At 34.6% G+C, this 22,054-nt stretch overlaps 1 protein-coding gene across 22 annotated transcripts in view; it reads left to right on the top strand.

Annotated features, from left to right (window-relative positions):
* Hdac9 (histone deacetylase 9) overlaps positions 1–22,054 on the top strand; it is an 860,512-nt gene that overhangs the window by 594,799 nt on the left and 243,659 nt on the right. For all 22 annotated transcript variants that reach the window (XM_078040000.1, XM_078040015.1, XM_078040005.1 and 19 more), the window contains 2 exons: positions 3,831–4,011; positions 12,605–12,738. In XM_078040000.1, the coding sequence (XP_077896126.1) occupies positions 3,831–4,011; positions 12,605–12,738 (315 nt within the window). The remainder of the gene's footprint in view (positions 1–3,830; positions 4,012–12,604; positions 12,739–22,054) is intronic.

Below are 22,054 nucleotides of genomic sequence, written 5' to 3'. Positions count from 1 at the left end.
TGAACATTTTGACCCTGTCTGCTTGTATGTATAATGATTATGAATCTGTCCTAATGAAGTGTTTGAAAGGTTGGACCATTTAGTTTAAATAACATTTACCATTTTTCTTAATTAATGTTTTAACATATATGATAGGCAGAAAACTTGGAAACCACATGAAAGTACAAAGAAAAATAATCGTCAAATCACCGGAACTTTTCCTTCATTATCTCTTGGCACCAGTGCTAATTTCAGGGTATTGTCCTTTGACAATTGTTTTGTCTGGACTCTATTTCTCATATTTTTTCTCAGCCATTCCTTAACTCTTCATTGTTATGACTGCTTTTAATATGCTTGTTTGATTAATCTTATAATAAAATTTTAAGGATGACTATCTTTGTTTTATTAATTTATTCATTCAACATTCAAATATTTATTAACATCTACTATGTGTAAAGTATTGCATGGGAATATATAACAAACAAAGCTCATTTCCTCATGGAACTTACTAATTAGGGAAAAGCCTAAGCAATTTAATGAGGCATTAAGTAATTCAGTGAGAGCCCCACTAAATTGCTTAGGCTGGCTTTGAAGTTGTAATCCTCTTGCATCAGCCTTCTGAGCTGCTGGGATTACAGGGATGTGCCATTGCACCTGGTTTAAAATTTGGTTATGCTGCCCGAGTGGTGGTGCATTTCTGTAATCCCAACGACTTGGGAGGCTGAGGCAAGACAATTGCAAGTGCATAGCCAGCCCGAGCAATTTAGCAAGGCACTTAGCAACTCAGCAAGACCCTGTCTCTAAAGAAAATATAGAAAAGGGCTGAGGATGTGGCTCAATGGTAAGCAACCCTGGGTTCAATCCCTGGTACCAAAAATAAAGTAATAAATAAATAAATAAATATATAAATAAATAAATTTTGGTGATATTATTTTTAAAACATGGCTTTTAACTTACAAGTATCTGTTCCATAGTCTTAATGCACAAATAATTATTTAGAAAGCATGAGAAAAGATAAAATATAGCAGAGCAAGTCAACAGATGAGTTATGTCTAGTTCCTGCTTCTAAAAGCTTTCAATATTACATAAAGAAAGATGACTTCACACACGTGAGCACCTACCCACACATGAGTAAAATGTCTATAGAGCTTCTTCCCACTCTGTCTCTGGCTCATTCTAATTAATCCTTCACATTTCAAATTGAATATATTTTCTTAGATGAAAGTTACTTAACCCTCTTTATCAGCTTTTTTAAAAACAGTTATTAAAGCATCCTGAATTTTTCCTATATAGCATTCATTATATTTATAACTATAAATATTTAGTATCTCTCTCCTCACTAGACAATAAGCATAAAAAGCTCAACATACTAGCAAAGTGTCTGGCACAAACTATGAGCTTAAGAAATAATGATTACATGAAACATCTCAAATCTATAAAAGACTATGGCAGGGAAAAGCAAAGAGAAAAAAGGAAGTGTGATGGGAATGTAATGGAAAGAGAAAGAAGGCTTAGATGGGTGCTCAAAAAAGGCTCTATTTGAAGTATGAAGTGAACCTTAGTGAATATGTATCAGAGATGAATATGGAGCTTTCTTGGCACCTGCATAGGGGTGTTACTGAAAGGACGGGCTGGTAGAGGCAGGAATGATTAAGATCGATAGACCCTTAGACATAACAAACCAGGACTGTGGTACCTTTAGGGGCCCAGGAAACATTGTCATTTATTAAGCTGAAGGAAAGAATGAATGTAATACTAATCAATATATAATAACGAACCAATGTGGGTATAAAAATTATAGTATTGTTTTTTGGGGCAGAAAAGGACTCAGTAAGGTAAAAGGATGCAGGGCCATTGAACATGATAAGGCAGTATTTTTGCTAGAAACCTAGAAATATGAAAGATGACCTGAGGCTGAAAATGTAGGTTGGCCTCAGGTTAAGTAGAGCTGAAAAGACAGGTGGAGAAGGTTCTTTAAACTTCAACTGGCCTTCAGAGTGTCTTTGTGCCAACTTTTGGTTTTCAACAGGGCTTTAGGAAGAGAATGCTTACAGGAAGAAATAAGGCTGGTTAAGTAAAGTGCTCAATTCGAAGTCTTTTGTGTTGGTTTAGATGAGAGTTAAAGAGATTACAGGAAGGTGAATGAGAATATTTGAATATTCCATATTTGAATATTTACCTGTGCAGTTTAGATCATATGCAGAAAAGCTTCCTTTTCCTGATTAGAAAGCCCTGAAGTGATATGTATATATTTATTCTTTGTAATGAAAACTTCTATATTCTCAGGGCTTTGAACATAGAGATATACAAGAAAACAAAAAAAGTTCAGCTCTTGGGAATGCATTAAATTTTCTTCTAAACCTCGTTGACTGAGCTATTCTGATCAACAAAGCAAATGACCAAAGCATGAGCATATGACAGTGAGTGCCTTCCAATTGATTGATGGTTTGAATATCCTGCTCAGCAAAACTGAAGCAACCACATACATGTTGATTATAATCCATTTTAAAGTTAACTTTCAATGATTCATATTTTTTTCTGAATTGAGAAATCTCTGTCTATATTCTGTAACTATTTTAAAAGTTATATTTTTTCATCATCAAACATGCATTGATGTATAGCATTAATTCATGTCATGTACAGAAAAAGCTATAATGACATAAAACCACATACTATGCATGAAACACAGTTGTGTTATATGTAGATTTGTGAGCTTCCTCCCTTAGTGAGTGATTTTATGTACCTAAGATTTGTCAATCCTTGTGTGGGAAATACAGGAAGAGTATGACATGTTGGGTGCAGTGGAGTATCTAACCTAAAGGGAAAGAAAAGTGAAGTTTGCATCAAGTCCTGAAATGCTAGTCTGGCAGGTCAAAGCAAAGCAACATACACATTTTTCAAATTATAGGGATTAGACTTGCATTTTTTTAAATTTTGTTAAACTTTTGGAACTTTACCATCCTTATTGATGGCAAGCGATAATCAGGTTTTGTTTGTAGCACTGCTCAGCCATTTTCCATATTCTTTAGGAAAAATATTTTAAAAACAGCATGAAACTTATGAATTCCTGTTGGTAAGAGATTAAATAATTACTGCATAGTTTTGATGGTTAAATTAGCTGCCAACTGTGTTTCACACAGTGTTTCTTTGAAGACAAAGAAATAGACTAAGTGAATTTTCTGGAAGCTCCTAAACTCTGGTCCTTTGATCAACTTTAGAAGTATGAAAAACAATACACCTAATATATCTAATACTCTCTCAAAGAAACAAATTACAGTGTTGAGATTATACCCTGTAAACCATGAAAAACTCATTGTTCTACACCATTATATGAAAATTGAAAGATGTCAAAACAAAACCATCTAATTGGTCATTTTTAGAGGCGCCCATCAATTTCATTAACAATATTACTGAAATAAATTCAGGATAGAATTTTCATAATTGAGACTTATGTGGAAAGCAGTTGAATGATTCTCCCACTTTTGTATTGCAACCCTTCTGGGGCTGTATTCAAAACGTTGGTATCAAGGTAGGAAACGGAGTAAGTCAACGTTTCTCTTGGGGTTAAAGGTCTGTTCCTTTCAATCAGTTGAAGCTGACAGGCGTCCTGCCATCACCTTCTCCAGAGCCAGGCAGACAGGCCCTGGCCTCCAGTGTGAAAACATCTGTTGAATGGATTTATTGACTGGATCTTGTTTTTTCTCTCCCTTTCTCTCTATTTTTTTCCCTTTTCCCTTCACACCGTTTATTATGTCTCTGACCTGATGAACTTAATTTGTTGACATGTCGCTCTCAGTGTCTCCCTGGATGCTGGTCTCACGTTTCTGTCTACTGTGTTCTTTGCTCCGCAGCAGCCCTTCCCGGAGCCCCCGCACACACGTGCGCTCTCGGCGCGCCAGGCTCAGCTGGCTGTGGTTGGCATGGATGGATTAGAGAAACATCGCCTCCTCTCCAGGACTCATTCTTCCCCTGCTGCCTCCATTTTACCACACCCTGCAACGGACCGCCCCCTCCAGCCTGGCTCTGCAACTGGTAGGAATCCCCAAAGACTCTCCCTAATAGGCAAGCCAAATGCACCCTTCTTGTAGGATTAGCCGATTTAAATGCTCAGAATAACTCCAACAGCAGAACGCTCCATTTTAACCCAATGCAACCCAAATTTTATGAGGTTACAGTGGCCACAAGACAAACAACACATCTGATAAATCTTGGGCTTAGTATTAATAGCCTCATAAATTGCTATCATTCAAGGGCCTGGAAAATACATCAACAGGTGCATGGGTCCCTTTTGGAAACAAAAATCCCTACAACATTCTTTAGGAGTTTCTTCAGTATCTTTCCTTCTAGGATTTGGCCACTGGGAAATTTATGATAGTTGGCTTCCTCATTGGACTCTAAAGAGTGTCCTTTCCTCAGTTTGTCTTCTGGTTGTTTTGTTTTGATATTTTTGTCTGACTTCCCACTCAAGTGACTCATGGGAGTCTATAGTACCAAGACAATCGGTGCCTGATATGTTAGTATCACTTCCATTTATTATGGTACCTCTGGGTGGGCTTTTTGACCACAATCTCTTCCTTTGTTCCCAGTCCATTTCCTGAGAGGATTCCCAAACATAGCATGACATATAGCCAATACCTGATGGCCCACAGAGAACTGTCATTGTCTGGAGAGAGACTGTTTTTAAGAAACCCCAAAAGAACATGGGGTCCTGTAGCTGCAGTAGTGAAAATGAAGAATACGTGTATTATAGCTAGGTTACCGTGATCCTATATGGATTTTATATTCTATTTTATTATGGATAATAATAGTCAATTTTAGAGGTACTTTTAAAAATTCTAATTAAAGATTATGCATGGTGTTTATTAGAGGTTCTGAAAACTAAGGAAAGGGCACTGTGTTCATTTTCTCTGCTAAATTAATCTCTTCTACTCAATTATTCCTTATAAAGATGAGGTTTGGCCATGGTTTACAAGAGAGGTTCTGAAAGATGATTGCTCCTTTATACCAAATGGTATCCATCAGAACAATAAATTAATGTTAATAACGTGATGAGGTTTATCTTACACATCAGCAGATAATCTAAAGTCTTCTTTCTTTCAAATACCAGGATACTCTACATAATCCATATAAATAAATTCTTTCCTTATAGCATTGTCTTTTTAGCCAGAGTCTAATATGAAATAGAATCACAATGCTGAAATGGTTTTAAATCAACACATGTGAAGGTCATTGCAATAATCTAATCAAATTATTATCATTATAAATAATCTAATTAAACAATTAATTTAAAAATATATTTAAAAATTGATATTTAGTCAGTGGCACACATGATGGATAGTTAAATATACTTGAATATTTTTCAGGGTGAGTCAAGGCTAATTCCATCTGATTCTTCAGGTTTTTCATGTTTCACTTTATATGTTACTTCCTTCAGGAAGCTTTATAACAGACTGTATTTTTCCATCAAAAGTTATAATTATTTATCTATTTGGGAGATTAAGTTACAATGGATAGTCTATGAGAAAGAACTATTTTTCACTTCTCTCTAACATTAGAACTTGGTTACATTAGAACTTAGATACATACTAACACATGAAAGGTGCTAATATATATATACATATATATATATTTGTGTGTGTATGTGTATATATATATATGTGTGTGTGTGTGGATATATATACATTTATTGTATAATAAACAAAAGAATCAGCAAAGAAATAAATAATTGAATGAAATGAGAGTAAGTAGATGTGAATTGTATGATATTATACATAAAAATTGTTAAAATATTAAGTGATATTTTGTGTAATATTTACATTTTTGTTAATTATAAAAATTGATACATGTTCATAGAAGGCAAATTGGTAAATCTAGAATAATGTACAAGAGAATCATTCATTATTTTATTACTTTTAAGTAAAAAAATTTAAATGTTTGTTCATATTATCAGTGGTTTTACCTCTTCCTTATGCTTCTCTTTAAAAAAAGATATTTGCATATTTTTATACATATCTGTATGCATGTGTGTATGTGTAAATTTGTATTGTCTTATATATATATTCATTTGTATGCATGTGTTTGTTGTGTTTGTAAGTATGCATATGTTTAAGATTTTTCAAAGTAATTTCTATTACTACCTATATTAGAATAGAGAGGTTAATTTCTTTTTGTAGGTAATTTATTTTCTTAAATTGCTGTCCTCTAATATCTGTTTGAAATTTCTCAGATTAATTCCAAAATTTGCTCATCTCATTCTCTCTAAAGATGATAAAAATAGCTATCTTGTTTATTTAGGACATTAACTCAACTCGATGACATGTATCATATCAAAACATATTCACATACATAGTGTATTTATAAATATATCATTATGCATTCATCTTCCTTCTGTGCTATATATACATATTTGGGGACATGTCTTTATACCTGAAAATGTCATCCTTTTGTCTTCACACATGTCTGAATATAGACTTACTGGACACATATTTTTGCTTGAAAAGTTTGGAAATGTCCTATGCTCAAGGGTGCTGGCACTGAAGGGAGGAGTCTGAGGCCAATCTGATAGGTGTTTCTTTGTGGGCAGCCTGATTTTTCTTTTCTGGAATTGGTGTATTTTCTTTATCCTGTTAACTTAAAAATTACCTTTCTGATGAGTGTTCACTTACAGATGCACATGACTCTCTTACTTATGGGAAGCTTCTTTAGTTATTCCCATTGTTCAGTAAGTCTGATTTTCTCCTAGAGGGCAATCACAGCTTTCTCTTCAGCTATTTTCTCCTCTGATTTCCCATTTTCATCTCACTGGGTCCATCTCTTAGAAATTTTTCTTCATGTTCCAAGGGCTTTTTAAGTTTGTGTTCAAGAGCATCAGTCTGATTCTCTGAAATGTATAAATTACTGTCTTTGAATCCTGTATAGATTTTAATTTTTTCTTCAAAATTTCTATTTATCATATTTCTCTTTCTTTTTACTCTTTCCATTGTCTTTTTAATTGAGTTAGATCTCTCCCTTTAGCTTTTGGTTCCTAGTTGATTGAGCCAATGTCTTTTGACATTTGAAGATGCCAAAACATTTCCTTTAAAATCTTATATTGGTTCCTCCCATAGCTCATGTTTACTGAGCTATGAATGACATTTTCCTTTACAGTTTCTGTAACATATTATCATAGGTCCTTTTTTTTCCTGATCACTTATTCTTGAATGTAGAAAAATCTTTCCAGATATTTTGCCTCCAGCAAATGTGTAGTGAATTGTGTTTGGCTTCACTTTTTGCCAACTTACATGCTGGCTGAGGCTCCTTCCTGGCTCTCTAGCTGAGTGGCAACCCTCAATCCAGTTCATAGACTCTTAAGGACCTTTCCTACAGTGTTGATTGGAAGGCCTATAGCAGAACTTTCTTCTAGCCATTCCCTTTTCTCCTGATACTCTAATAATGTGAGTTACATGAGAAAACATAAAACAAACAAAATTGTCTTAGGAAATTTCTTACCTAGTAAAAGACACAAGTTACCAATATTTTAAATAACCATTTTTTGATATTACATTATTTGCTTGCTTGACACACCAAGTTAATGAAATTATTTATTAAATATAATTAAAAATTGTACAGTTTGATGCTTTTATTTATGTATTCCAAATCAAAGGTCTTATAGCAAATATTAAATGTAGTAGAATGTAGAGAGTGCGGTAGAAATAGAAAAAATAAGGCAAGCTTTATGGATAGATGGGAACTATATATAAGAAAAGTAAAGTGGCTACTGTGAGTATTTGAAGATTGTTAGAAATAATCTTTGTTTCAAAATGCATTCATTCCTTGATATTTGTGGAGGATTGTTTTCAGGAACCTCCAAGAATACCAAAATTCCTAGATGCTCAAGACACTTATATGAAATGGCCTAGTTTTTGCATATAACCTTTACACATTCTCCTGTATACTTTCAATCATCTCTGGATTATTTTTGACACTTGGTACAATGTGGTACAATGTAATTGCTATGTAAATTGTTATTTTACTGGGTTTTTTTTTAGAAAAAATACTATAAGAAAAAAAGTTTGTACATGTCTAGTACAGATGTAATTTTTTCCAATAATATTTTTTAATCGCTGGGTGGATGTGAAATTCATAGATAGAGAACACTGACTGTAGTTCCTTTTGTCTATTCTATTAATGGCCTCACCTTCCATCATTTGCAAGTCATTTTGTCATTTAAATATTTTTGTTTTTAAGAATGCTCCTCTTACTCATCCCACATTTTTTCCTTCCTTAGCATACGGAAGTTTTACAAATACATGTCATATGTTTGTCCGTGTCTCACTTTCACTACTAGATTGTAAGTTTAATGGTAATAAATTGAAATTGCCGATACCTTGAACATAGTGAACCATTGTAACCATATGTGTTACAATGCCATGTCATATAACTTTGTTTTGTGCTAGTCCTCCCTCTTCTCCCTTAGCTCCAGTAGTGTGTAGTAAATGTCTTTAGAAGGTGTGAAACTTTAGGCAGTTTCCAGAAATGCAAATTAGCTGAATGTTAGTAGCTAGGAACCAGAAGAAGGCATCTAAAGATGCTAGACCCCTCCTTATAAACCAGCTCTACTCAACCAGATGTCACTAGACTGAACATAAACCCTATTATAGACATGAATAGATTCCACGAGCTAAAAAATGACTTACCTACATGTAATGATTTATGAAGGGAAAGACACTGTATTCAATGTTTCAAATACGTTATCTCATTTAATAAAATAACCTAGAGAAAGCCCAAAGTCCAAGCTTATCTAAAAATATTCAAAATTTTGAGGAGGGTTTGTTTTGTTTTGTTTGTTTGTTTGTTTGGTATGAAACTTACTATTAGGTTTAAAATACAGGTAAAGATTTTTAAGACTTGTTATGGTTTGGATGTGAGGTGTCCCACCAAGCTCACATGTAAGACAATGTGAGAGGGTTCAGAGGGGAAATGATTAGGTTGTGAGAGCCTTAACTTAATCAGTGAATCGATCCCTGATGGAGTTAACTGAGTGGTAACTGGAGGCAGGAGAAATGTGGCTGGAAGAGGGGGATCATTGGGGGTATGGCTTAGGGTATATATTTGTATTTGGAAAGTGGAGTTTCTCTCTCTCTCTCTGCTGCCTAATCATCAGGTGAGCTGCTTCTTTTCACCACACTCTTCCTTCATCATGTTTGGCCTCACTTTGAGGCCCAAGGAATAGAGTCAGCTGCCTAAAACCTCTGAAACTGTGAGCTCACAAATAAACTTTTCCTCCTCTTCAGTTGTTCTGGTCCGATCTTTTAGTTGCAGCAGGGGAAAACGCTGACTAAAAAAAAAAAGACTCCTTCATATACTTTTCCAATGATTAATTTTTAACTTTTGTCCTATTAATCAAGAGAAAGAGTGATCCATTGGCTTATGTTGCCAGTGACAACCAGTGGGGCAGAAAGAGTCAAAGAAAAATAGAATTCCATATGAATCCTGAAGAAAAGAGTAGGCTTATTTTTCACCCTATAAGTCCCTGGTTTTGAGAGGGAATAAAAAAAAAGAGGAAAGGAGTAGAGATGAAGGATGAGGTTAAAGTCTCACCTTCCAGTCTACCTGTTAACACCTCATTGATACATCATTAAGATGAGGTAGTGAAGGTTGGGGAATCCAGGTTTTATTTATTTCCCCTTAAATTCGAATGTCTTTCCAAAAGCTCCTGGACTTTCTATTATAATCTCCAGATCCCTGGCAATAATTTCTAACTACCACAACTTGTTTTGTAATTTTCTTTTTCTTGGCAGTGAGGTAAGAGGAAAATGATGTTAAAAGTGGAAAAATTATGATGGAAGTGATCTTGGATATGTTAAGAGATGAAGTAGAAATAGTTAAGCAACATAGTGATCAAAATTCCTACTCTTGAAGAATATATTTTCAAAACAAAACAATACTCTACTTTTGGTTTATGTATTATTAGGATATCATTTATTTTTTTGTAGTACAAAACTGTAGTTGAAAATACGTTAAACAGCTCCTGTTCTGAAATAACAACTCATAAATGCTTGAGAAATTTGAATTGTGAAGACATGTCTCATGAATTTTGTGTTCTGAATGTCATTCTTCTACCTGCTTTCTTTTCTGCCTATCTTAAAGTATTCCATTTGACCTTATTGAAAAATATTTTTTTTTATGTTGGGTTATATACAAAGGAAAAATGGACTTTGTGAAAAATACTTTGTAGACATACAGAGCTGAGTAAAAAAGATCCCTGTAGTAGAGGCACTTGCTGGTTGGAAGATAAGGCATGTAAAATAAAAAAGTAGAATATTAAAGAAATAAGCCTGCGTGAACTTCAGGATGCCAAGGAGACCCACTGATTAGATTTACCAAGGAAGGCTGAATCATGGAAATACTTGGCCTAGTTCTTGAATCCATCCACTTATTTGTCTTTCATGCATTCATTACAATGTACTTTTGAGGGCCTACTGTGACAGACACTGGAAGTTCAAAGATAAACAGTACTATAGCCTGTCCTTTCCTATATCTTAACATTTAGTGAAGAAAATGTACAGTTAACAAAATTACATGCAGCAATTACATAAATGTGAGCAATGCTCCGAAGGAGATGGAGCATGCTATGAGACCAGATAGAGGAGGAGGAGATCCCACTTAGAGTTCTCAGGGAATGCTTTTTTGAGGACATGGCGTTAAAATTTTACACCATGAAGGATGAAGAGGAAGTTAGCCAGTTGGGAGCTATAGTTATGAAGATCAGGAAGGAAGAATTTCTGGCCCCGATGGAATAGTATGTACAAAGGCTGATGGGACTTTGACCTTTTTAAAGAGAGGAAGGGAGCCCTTTGTAGGAGAAACTGAGATCAAAGGAGGGAGGGGTAATGTGATGAAGCTGGAGAGATGGAGAGGAGCCTATGGATGCTGACCTTGAGGAATTTCTGTCTCAGTGAAGTCATTGAAATATTTAAGCAAAAAATTGCTACTGTCTTGTGGTGAATGGCATAGAGTGAAAGTCAGGTAGCCAGTTATGAGGCTGTCTCAGGAGTTCAAATCAGTGATAATAGTTGCATGGATTGTGTATGGTTTTGGCAGTGGAGATAAGAAGTCAGTGATTCAAGATCTGTCTGGAAGGGAAAACAGACACTCCTTTGGTTCATAGAAGAGGGAATGTCAAGAGGACACAAAGGTTTCTGGCATACTCACTGATGGATCTTAGTGTCCTTTGTTAAAATAAGGAACACTGTGTGTGGTTTAAGATCAGGAATTCAAAATTGAAGACATTCTTACTTTATGAAATCCATGAGACATCCAAATGGAAGCTTTGGGTGGGCAATTGAATAGGTAAGTTTATAGTATATTACTCAGAAGAGAGGTCAGGGCTAAGGATGAAAACATACAAGTCAGGAGCAGGCATAAAGATGGGTTCTGAAGCCATTGACTCTTAAGAATGGAAATTATTTGAACCAGCAAAATGATATTTTTTCTTATACATAATTTTTACCACATGGTTTCAAAATGCATATGTTATATTTTTCTGTAGGATTTTGGTATACTCAGGGGCAAATACTTTTCCCCTCTGAGAAACATTCCTTTAACACAGTAATGTAAGTAAGTCAAATTTTGGTACTTATCTGTTCCTGAATAGATATATTTTTTTTTTGGCTCTTTAATTTCTTATCATGGATACTTCAGTCCCTGTACCCCATAATGTAGTTTGATGGTCAAATATTAGAACAGATTTGTTAAATAATCTTATGTTAGTCAATTTTATAAGTAACATGTTCTCCCCTCCCTCAAGGGAAGTGGTTATGGGTGGAAATCCTAAAATGAACCAGAGTTGTAATTATCATCTAATCTGTTCCTTTAAAAAGTCCTTTTTATATACTCTTGATAATTGATTTCACCACATTTTTCAAACATGAAATATACTACCTTCTCATAGATTTTATTCATTAAGTAACTGAACTCTGTACTAAAGGAATTACAACAATCATTTATTTTTTAAAAGAACTACTTCAAATGTCTCACAATATATGGGACTTATATATCTCATAGATTTACAATAGTCATATATTTTATAAAATGCTACAAATTTTGAGGAAAACATAAGTAAAGAAGAAACTGAGTACCCATCTTTGATGACATTTCTAAACAAAATGGAAAAGAGTTAGAAAATTGTTCAGTTTATTACAAAGATGTACCCTGATCCAAAGGAAAAGTGGAATTTACTCATTAAATAAATTCAGGATGTAGAAACCAGCTCATTTTGTGGCTTGAATGATAAAATGAAAACTTCTACAAAATTGAATTATCTGCCCCCAGTTAACAATGATTTTACATACTGGTAAAACTTTGGCATTCTTTTTTTTAATCTGAAGTTTCCTAAAATGTCACCATCTTTATCACTTTACAGATTTACTAAACTAAGGTCTGAGTACTAGTTAATCTACTGATGGAGATATTTGCAGACATATGCAGATACACAGATTAAATCCTCCTATGGGGTCTTAAGGATATAGATGTTCTTTCTTTGTAAATTTCATTTTAAAAAGAATAACTTTTTGGAGTGATCACGTATCGTCCCGTGTGTATCCACTACCTGTTCCATTACATGTTTGTTTTCTTTGTCTTGAAGGAATTGCCTATGACTCTCTGATGCTGAAACACCAATGCGTTTGTGGCAGTTCCACCACCCACCCTGAGCATGCTGGACGAATACAGAGCATCTGGTCACGGCTGCAAGAAACTGGGCTGCTAAATAAATGTGAGGTAATCCTGAATTGGCCACACTTTTTTACTTACTTAAATAAATCATGTAAAGAGGCCAGCATTCATTTGGGTAGTAGTAAAAAAATGTTAACCATGTAGAGCAAACATTGTGATTGATGATCAGTCATAAACAAATAGCATAGAACTCACCATCTGACTCTGGGCTGGGCACACAGTAGGTAATCAAGGTTGATGGATTAAGCAGCTGCCTGATATGTGTATTCTGTTGCAGCATACATACACATGATAGCATTCTTGTTTGTAAATGGACATCATTTATTGAGTTAGTCTTCTGAGAAACTGCTTGCAGAGTGTTAAATGTTAAGTAATTGGATTTTTTGTTAGAAACTGCCTTTGAACTCAAATATATGCCAATTTTGCCTCATGGAAATGAATAAAATTCAAAGAATAACAAACAGTTTTAGCACCAAGAAAAGATACTCCTTTTTAATGAAGTAGCTAATATGTTTGTAATTTTATGGTGGGGCTATTAATATTTTTATTTTACCAATTTTTTAGACTCATTTTTGTAAATTTCTGATGAGAGTTTCATTTTCATTTAGAAAAAAATTATTTCTTTAGGCTTTTAAAGATTAAACAAAAGTGAAAGCAATTCATAATGGCTCCCATTGTCAAATTTGCAAAATATGTAATAAGCATGAACTATTTGATTAATTGATAAAAATTTCCATTGTTCCCTAAAATTCAGTAACTTTTTGCATATGAACAATTCTTTAAAAAATACATTCCATGTATTTTCTCACTTTATTTTAGCATTGATTGATTTTTAAAAAATTTATTGAATATGTATTATATTATAGATGTGTTTCAGCCACTGAAATTGCAAATTTCACAAGACAGATAATATTCCTGATCTCACAGACTTCCATTTTATATTTCTATTTGGTTCTGTTGACCTATCAATGAAAGAAATTCAACATAGTTTTTACTTGCCTAGGGGAAAAAATAAATGGATAATATTTTGATTATAATTATGGCATGAGAAAACTGATATGAGACCAAATGAAATTCATTATACTTCAATAAAATTAAAATTGATTTTTGTGAGTACTTTTCAGATTATATGCAAACTACTTGTGACTGTTTGCATAGTCTATCAATTTTAAGGTCAGACATTTAAAAGTGCGATTATATAATTGTTCCTATAGTTGATATTAACCCATAGACCATCTTTGAAAATTTTCTGTAGTGTATTATTTTGGGCAACTGAAAATGCAGTCAACATAATTCCTTTGCAAATGTAACTTAAAAAGAACCTGGAAAATGTTTTGGTTGAAATATAAATGCCAAAGAAGAGAAAATGATCCTAAAGGTCAAGTTCATTTGCCTATACTTGCTAATGTGAATCACATCTGTCTGGTCCTCCCCTGCAAACTAGTGAAAATATTGACTTTTGAAGATGCAAAGCATTTATGCAATTTGCTCATTACTAAGGGAAATTTTCCTTATAGACTTTGTCTTTTAAAGATGATATAGGAGAATAATATAATTCATTTTACAAGGATATTAATTATCTTTGCATCAAATTATTGATAATGTCCTATAGGTCAGTCAGGAGTTAAGATTGTGAATAAATACAACAGAACACTGGTCTCACAAATTTTATTATATGTTTATAATGGAAATGTCAAACATTTTTTGTATTTAAAGCTCTGTGTCTGATTAAATGTATCCTTTACCTAAAAATCCCAAAGTGAAAGAAAATGAGCTACATTTATTTCTCTGGTTCTTTCCTGAGTAAAGTCCTATTCATCCTGTGCCAGTGGCATCCATATTATATGGCAGAAAGCTTTCATGCTCTTTGGATAATTTTAGAGTTAACTTTAAGAATTTCATATTTTTGAGAGTGCAGCTTGGAGGCCAAACCATTCTCTTTTCCACAAACCCCATATGGAATACACAAAATGGGCAGCCAAGGAGACTTGTTTGTCTGATCTTAATGGAGAAATTACAGACTGATCTTAACACACAAAACTCATTTATTCTTGTGACCTTTCTTGTCTCACCTTTGAGACTGCTATGGATGTTTTCCTGCTTGGCAAAATTTTTTTCTGCTTTTGCCAGCTGAGACATTGCCACTTGCATTTTTCCACATTCAATTCTTTGTTATATATGGCAGCATTTGGCCTTTTCCCAACCTCTCCAAATTGGCAGTGGCTCTAGTGGAATTTTGAAAAGCTATAACCTAAAGTACTGTTTATGAATGGAGCAGAGTGCAGAATTATGTGGAATGTAGTATAGTTCACACTGATCTGAAAATCTAAAAATGTTTGTTATCATCCCTTTCTAGTCAGCCATTTTCATGAATTCCTCCTACATCACTTTACTTTATTCCTATATTATTTCAAACCATGCAATTCTATTATATCTCACTGGCTTATGTGTTATCAACCACAAGGTGAAATGTCGGAAGGACTAGAGTTGTTAAGAATGGGTTAGGTAAGCCCCAACCCAGTCAGAAAACACTTCCTGGTAACAATCACAAAATTAAAAATAATTCACTTGGGAACCCAGATGAGCGGAGTAGCTCTTAAAGAAGACCATGAACAAATGTCTTATCAAAAACTTTACAAGCATGCAAACAGAAACCATTTTCAGACATAGTTTGATGGCAGCTTCCCAAGTGTTTAGTTTCTTAAGTGAAGAAATTGTTTCCCACATTTTATGTTACCAAATTCCTGTGCAATTGCAGGAATTGTTGCACATATGAATTTATTTGCTCTTTGACTTTATGATATGGTAACCAAAGTAAAAAATAAACAAATAAAAACATGTAATGGAATTTCTAAAAGCCCTAACAATTCACTTTAAGACACCTAGGTCTTTAATGTCCCTCTGTCTGTGAATGATTTTAGGAGGATTCAAAATGGAACATTAGAAATAATTAACTAAATAGATATTCTCCTTTTCTGGAGACTTTTAGTTCCATGTAAGATAAAACATAGAACCAAAAGGGAAAAAAGTTTTCCATGACTTGATTTCTTTTTCTTCCTGTTTTTACCAGAAGAGAAGAGAAGAAAATGAAAAGGAACACAGATTATTTCAAAGCAGTTTAGTCCACTCAGAAAGAGTAGAATCTACACCATCATTCAGGACTGCCCAGCCCAGGCCTTTACTAAACACATTTGGAATAATTGATACACATTTTTATGGTTTTCTCTTAAAATATGTTATTTAATAAATCAATTCTACGTACAAATTTATTAATATGTTATTAAATCCTCTTCTAAGAATGTTAAACTTTTTATCTCATGCTGAATTATTTGGAGAATTTTAATATTTTGAAAAAAAACTGAGAAAGTTACTAACAAGTATTTTAGCAATTTATCACACTTCATAAGAATCAGAATTGTTGAAGAATCAGGGGGAAAACCCACCGTCAAAGGCAAGTGATCTTATGGAGTGAGTCTTCTCTGTGTGGGACTTAAGCTAGTTGAAAGGGGGAAAAGGCTCCCCTGAAAGCCTTCCTGGTTAGTGTTTCTGAACCTCCCAAAGGAAACCAAGCCAATGACAGTATCTGCTCCCTGCAGTTAATGTATTTACTCCAAGAGAGGAAGTGGGGTTGCAGCTCTGGTGAGAGTCCTATGTAGCAAGCACCCCCAAAGACACAAATAAAGATGGAATGGAGACCATTCCTTCTAAACTGCCTGGGAGGAGCTATGAGGATGTTGAACGCTAGTTCACTTGCCCGGTTTTGTCTAACTAGTATGAACAAGAGAAGGTGCAATCTTGCTGGCTGGTTCTCCAGGGATTAGAGTACCAAGACTAGGGTATCGCTCTCCTAAGTGGTCTGGACAATGTTCTCTCTTGATGGTGGGAAATAAGAACTTAACTCAATAGTTTCATAATAGAGAGAACTTATTAGATTCCACAAAAAGGATATAATCAAATAGGAATGCATCCAAGCTGGATCAGCACATTGTTTCCCGATATCCAGATAGTTATCTGCCGTTTTTGGACATGATTTGCCCTTCACATCTATGTGACCACCCATGGTTAGAAATCAACTTGTACTTTCAGAGAAGAAAATCTCAAATAGTATCTATTAGAATCCTCTCTGGGGATGTTGAGACACAGATGGCTGAGCTCTAGCCCTAGAGCTTCTGATTCAGTAGGTCTGAATGGAGGTCTAAGTATTTGTTTCTCCAACATGGTTGGTGGATCCTGATATTGCTGATGTAGTTACTACACCTTGACAACAGCAGAATATTTGTTCAATGATATTAATATGAATTTGAGGTTTCCTGGCACCTCTGTAAGGAGCAAGAGATATAATATAGTGGAAGAAAGATATATTCACTGTCTTCAAGGAGGTTAACATTTTAATGAACTCACCTGACTTTGGTCAAATGATCACACAAAGAAATATATAATTACAAATTTGCAAAGGGTTTGAGTCAATAAGTTTATGTTGCTGTGATTCTGAAGATTCTTATTGATCGGGCTTAGAAAAGAAATAAAAACAGAAAGACCGTGGTCAGCTGCCTTCTTTGTCTTGAAAGCTTCAGAGGGGTTCTGTGAACAAGAGAGAGGAGGGGATGTTTTAGATCAGTGTGAAGGAGAAAGTGTCTCTTATGTCAAATAACTTGCCTTGCCGTGCTTCTGTCATTATGTGGTTTCCTTCATTTACTAGGGTTACTATTGCCTATTTCTCTGGGAAAAAGATAAGAAGTCCCAATTCTGCTGACACATAGAGAAAAGTCAACTTTCCTCATCCAATGGCGTGGTCAATTGTCCACTAATGAAATGACAATAAAATGATAGAAAAGAGGGCAAATTGAAAACATTAAAAAGGGCTCCTTCATTTCAAAAGGCTAGACTGACCCCCAAATCAAACTTTTGTATTCTATCAACTCATTTAGCAATGTGGTAAATTAATCAAAATGGATTCCTTCCAAGGTAATTATTCAACAATAGATTTAACTTTAGCCTGACCATTAATTATCTGTGTACTTTAGTCAAATCATTTAACCTTGTTGAGCTTCGATTTTCTCATGCTATAGATGGGCATGTTATGCAGAACATCCTCTAGGATTTCTTCCAGATATAATATTGTATGAAATTAGAATGGCTAAGGAGCTCACTTTAGACATAACACTCTCTCTTCTTAACAGCAGACTAAATTTTTAACATGTTTTGGTAAACACTTTGCTCTTAGTTTGTAAGCTATAGTGTAAATTGGCTTTGCTGACTAGTGCTGATTAGGAGCCAGAGAAAACTTTAGTCCTTATTATATTAGATTACAGTGGTTACATGGGTTAACTTCTTTTGGCATGACGTGGCACTGTTTTAAAAAAGTTGAGCGGTTAGTAGTCCTTCATGCCAATACCATTTAATTTTTTCCCCTATTGAATCATTCATACTTAGTTTAGAGATTCTGTTAGGAACACAAAGCAAAACCAGCAGCTTTCTGGTCACCATGAGAAATGGATCTGGGGCAGGGGGCAGGGGGTAATTTGGTATCCTGTTGAGAAAACAAGCTCTTCGATTAGGTAGCTGGGTTTCTAAAGTGCCTGTGCTCCTGGAGAAAGGAATGTGCTCCTATGAGCTAAAAAAAAAAAAAAAAAAAAAAAATAGAGATTGACCCATCATCTGTTAGAAATGCACTTGCAGTTGTTTTTCCAGAAGTGCTCATGTCTCCCAGCCCCACCAAGCCACCCACAGACATTTGCTTGCTCTCACATTTGTTTTGAGAATAATAACATTTTATAATGCTTTTGTTGGATTACACATTATGTGGAATTTGCATTGCCTCTTTGTGACTAATATTGAATAACTTTGTTTCGCTTAATTCATAAGTAAAAGCCATAAGCAACATACTGTGCTGAAATGTTTAACTCTTTTATTCAAGTGCCAACACAAAGTAATTACAAAACAATTCTGGGACATGAAACCAAGCTACTGTTGCCCCTTCTGGGATTTCTCAGCAGTTCCAATGAGCAAAGTGGAGAGAAACTTTAGTATAAAATCTTAAGAAGTCCAGCAGCTCGAGGATAAGGTCTTCAGCACACTTGCCAGCACACACAAGTGACTTAAAATACCCTTTTTAAATCCAAATAAGGAGATGTGTTACTTTTGGAATGTACAGGTTTTCTGACATCAAGATTGTGAAGCTCTGCATACTAGAAGTTAATGGAAATTCAATTAAACATTTGTTTTATAGAGTAGTCTAACTAGATGGCAGCACATAACAGCTTACTGTTCTGTTTAGTTTGTAAAAAAAAAAATTTAAATATGTTTGTGTCTTAGAATCTAACCACAAAGCAGTAAGAAAGTCAAACAGGGAGTCCTGTGAATTGTCTCTAAAGGTTAGGGCAGTTGTGGGGTGGGGAGGTGGAAATAGTGCAAAAGATCTAGATATGATGAGTAAACCAGGGAGCATTATGTCATTTTCTGAGAGATATTTATATATCACAGTAAGGTGGGCCCAGGCAGATACATACATCAAAAGCCAATGCACAGTTTATAATCAAAATTGAGACAACATGGAAGTTTTAAAAATTCTGCTTGTAGAATATAATCAATAAAAGGAACAATGAGAGATTTTCTTTCTGAATCCATTTGGAAAATAATACAGGGATTTTTAGATAGCAGCTTAAGGCTTATTAATAAAAATGAATGTTAGATATTTTTAAGTCATTTGAACATTGCAGTATTCAAGTATAAATATTTATTAAGAAATTTTGTTGCATACATGAGTGATATTTGAAAAAGCAATGCTTCAGACTAAATCATTAAAATATTTGTAATTAAAAATTACAAGGTATAAGATTTGGTTTTATTAAAAATTATGAAAATGGAGCAATGAAACTAAGGCATAATTTCTTTTTGTTGGATGAACATAATGATTTGAAATAGATGAAAATAAATTTAAAAAACATATATAACACATATGCTCATGACCATCCCAGAACTTTATTTTTGAATAAGATTTGCTGGCTTTCAAGTGCTTTAGAAATTGCTATGTGCTCTGAAATATTTGAAAATAAATAGTAATGACTGAATCAATAAAATTAAGACAAGTAAAGATACTTGCTAATTTTGGAGACAAGAATTTTTTTTTTTTTACTCCTTGATGTTAAAAACAAAAAATATTTCAAAGTCCCAAATATTGGTCCATAGTGACAGTATCTTGAATTAATTTATGAGTAGGAAACACAGTCTGCTCCTTCCAACATGTGGTTCTTGACCCAGGATTCTACCCATTAGAATCCACTCAGTGGCTTTAAGTATCCAGTGCCCAGGCTGTGTCCACACAAAGTGAATCTAAAGCTCCAATCGTACCTCTTAAACATCTGCAGCTGGTTTCAAGAACCTCTGCAACACAAACTCAACTTCTTGCATAAACTTAACAGTTAGAGACAAATAGGCAGATGGATCAAATATTTGGAGATGAGAGAGTTCAAGCATTTACTTGAAACACACAGGTAGCTTTAAGTCAGAAGTACAGGCTAGGAGTGTAGTTCACTGTGAGAGCACTTGCCTAGTGTGTGCAAGGCCCTGGGTTCAATGCCCAGCATCAGGAAACAAAACATACAAACAAAGCCAGACATTCTGTACCCTAAAGAATTTAGAAATTGGGGAAAGTGTTTATTATTTTGAGGTTGTCAAATAGTAGTATAAGCTTTGAAAAATCCTCTCATTTTTCAACAGTGATTAAACTTTTAAGAAATGGGCTTCAAGGAAGAGTTGGACTGCTTTTGAAAATCTTCATGGGCCTACTTTCTGGCCTCCACCACAGTAATAGATCACTGTAATTGTATTTGCTTGCCTCAGGCAAATTCATCAATCAAAGTGAAGCATATTTTCTTGAATTTTTATCGCGTATAAAGTTATTTTGCCACATAGAATCTTATCAGTTAGGGCTAAAATGAAGCTTTGAAAAAACTTAGGCAAGCTTCCTTATGCTTATAGATGAAGAAACCAAGGCCTGTAGAGATGTTTCACAGCTGGCTGTAGGCACAGGGAAAACATTCAAGAAGCAGGATAAGAATTCTGGCTCTCAGCTTGCAGTCTAGTTTTCTTCCATGTGCCCTACAGAAGGGAGAAGTCTGGTAGGCTGCCTGCCTGTTCTATTACTGCCTGCTCCCTTTTACTCCACTTTATGAGAAAAAATTCTAAAAACAGGTTACTATATGATGAGGGCTATGAGGAAAGATTGTACAGCTCTGTGTTGGGGGGTGGCTATTAGAAAAAAAAAACAACAACTTATAAAATATTCAAAGAAACAATTGATTGTTATCATTTGAAAATTCCAGGAGATATGCTTGGACATGAACAATGCGACCACATTTTTGTGTTTGTTTTAAGAGTAAAAAAATATATCAAGAATAATTAATGGGCCACGAATTGACTCCTTAAGTATTAAATATGGTATTCAAAAACTGAATCTAACTTTGACATAACTCATTTATGTTTTTTTAATTGAATATTGGCAGCACTGTAGATTTTTGGAGGAAAAAATAAAAATATTCCTTTACTTAGAGACATTGGACGAAATACTTTCGGAAAATGAGGTATTTCAGTAGACATTCTTGCCTAATATGTCACTACTTTGAAAATGATTAAAGAAAATGGAGTCTCCTCCAGTGGAGGCAGGTACTTTGACTTGTCAAATTTAAGTTGGACATTTTCTCTTAGTTTGGAACTGCCACAAAATGAGCCCTTTCATGTCCTCAATAATACCCAACCAATGCAATCCATCTGTTCTGCTAAATTATTTCTAGTTCCCTAACCAAAGGCACTGCTTTTTCATGCATTTTATCATGATTTTATGCCCTTTATTATATTTTACAAAAGGTTCTGATTCCTCCAGGGCCAATGAGAACTGATTAGGACACTGGCCTCACTCCAGGCTTTGAACACAAGCAGGGAAGGAATAGAACTGTTTCCTTTTTTCTCTGCTCCTTGGCAGAAAAAAATATGAATCTATACCGTGTGTGTGCTCTGTGTGTGGGTGGGTGTGGGTAGGCTGCATTTTATCCTGTCACAGTATGACTTTGTAGATCATGTTCAGAACATTCCTTCTATAATCAGTTTGCATTAACAGGCTTTATTTCAGAAAGACTATTTCTTCAGGAAAGAACCAGAGTGCATTGTGAGACTCAATGATATGCTAATTTTAAATGACTTCTTTAGTCAAACTTCCAACCTGAATAGAGGCTGTCTGGGGGTCTGCATTGAATATGATCATTTTCCTAAGCACAGAGTAGGCTGAGTCCTGGCTACTTTTCTACTCTCAGGAAAGACCCGGATTGAGTGTAAGTCGCAGAATAATAATGTCAGAATGAAAGCA

Source organism: Ictidomys tridecemlineatus, chromosome 2 (assembly GCF_052094955.1).
Source record: "Ictidomys tridecemlineatus isolate mIctTri1 chromosome 2, mIctTri1.hap1, whole genome shotgun sequence".
Lineage (NCBI taxonomy): Eukaryota > Metazoa > Chordata > Mammalia > Rodentia > Sciuridae > Ictidomys > Ictidomys tridecemlineatus.
This window is presented reverse-complemented; position numbering and strand designations above follow the sequence as displayed.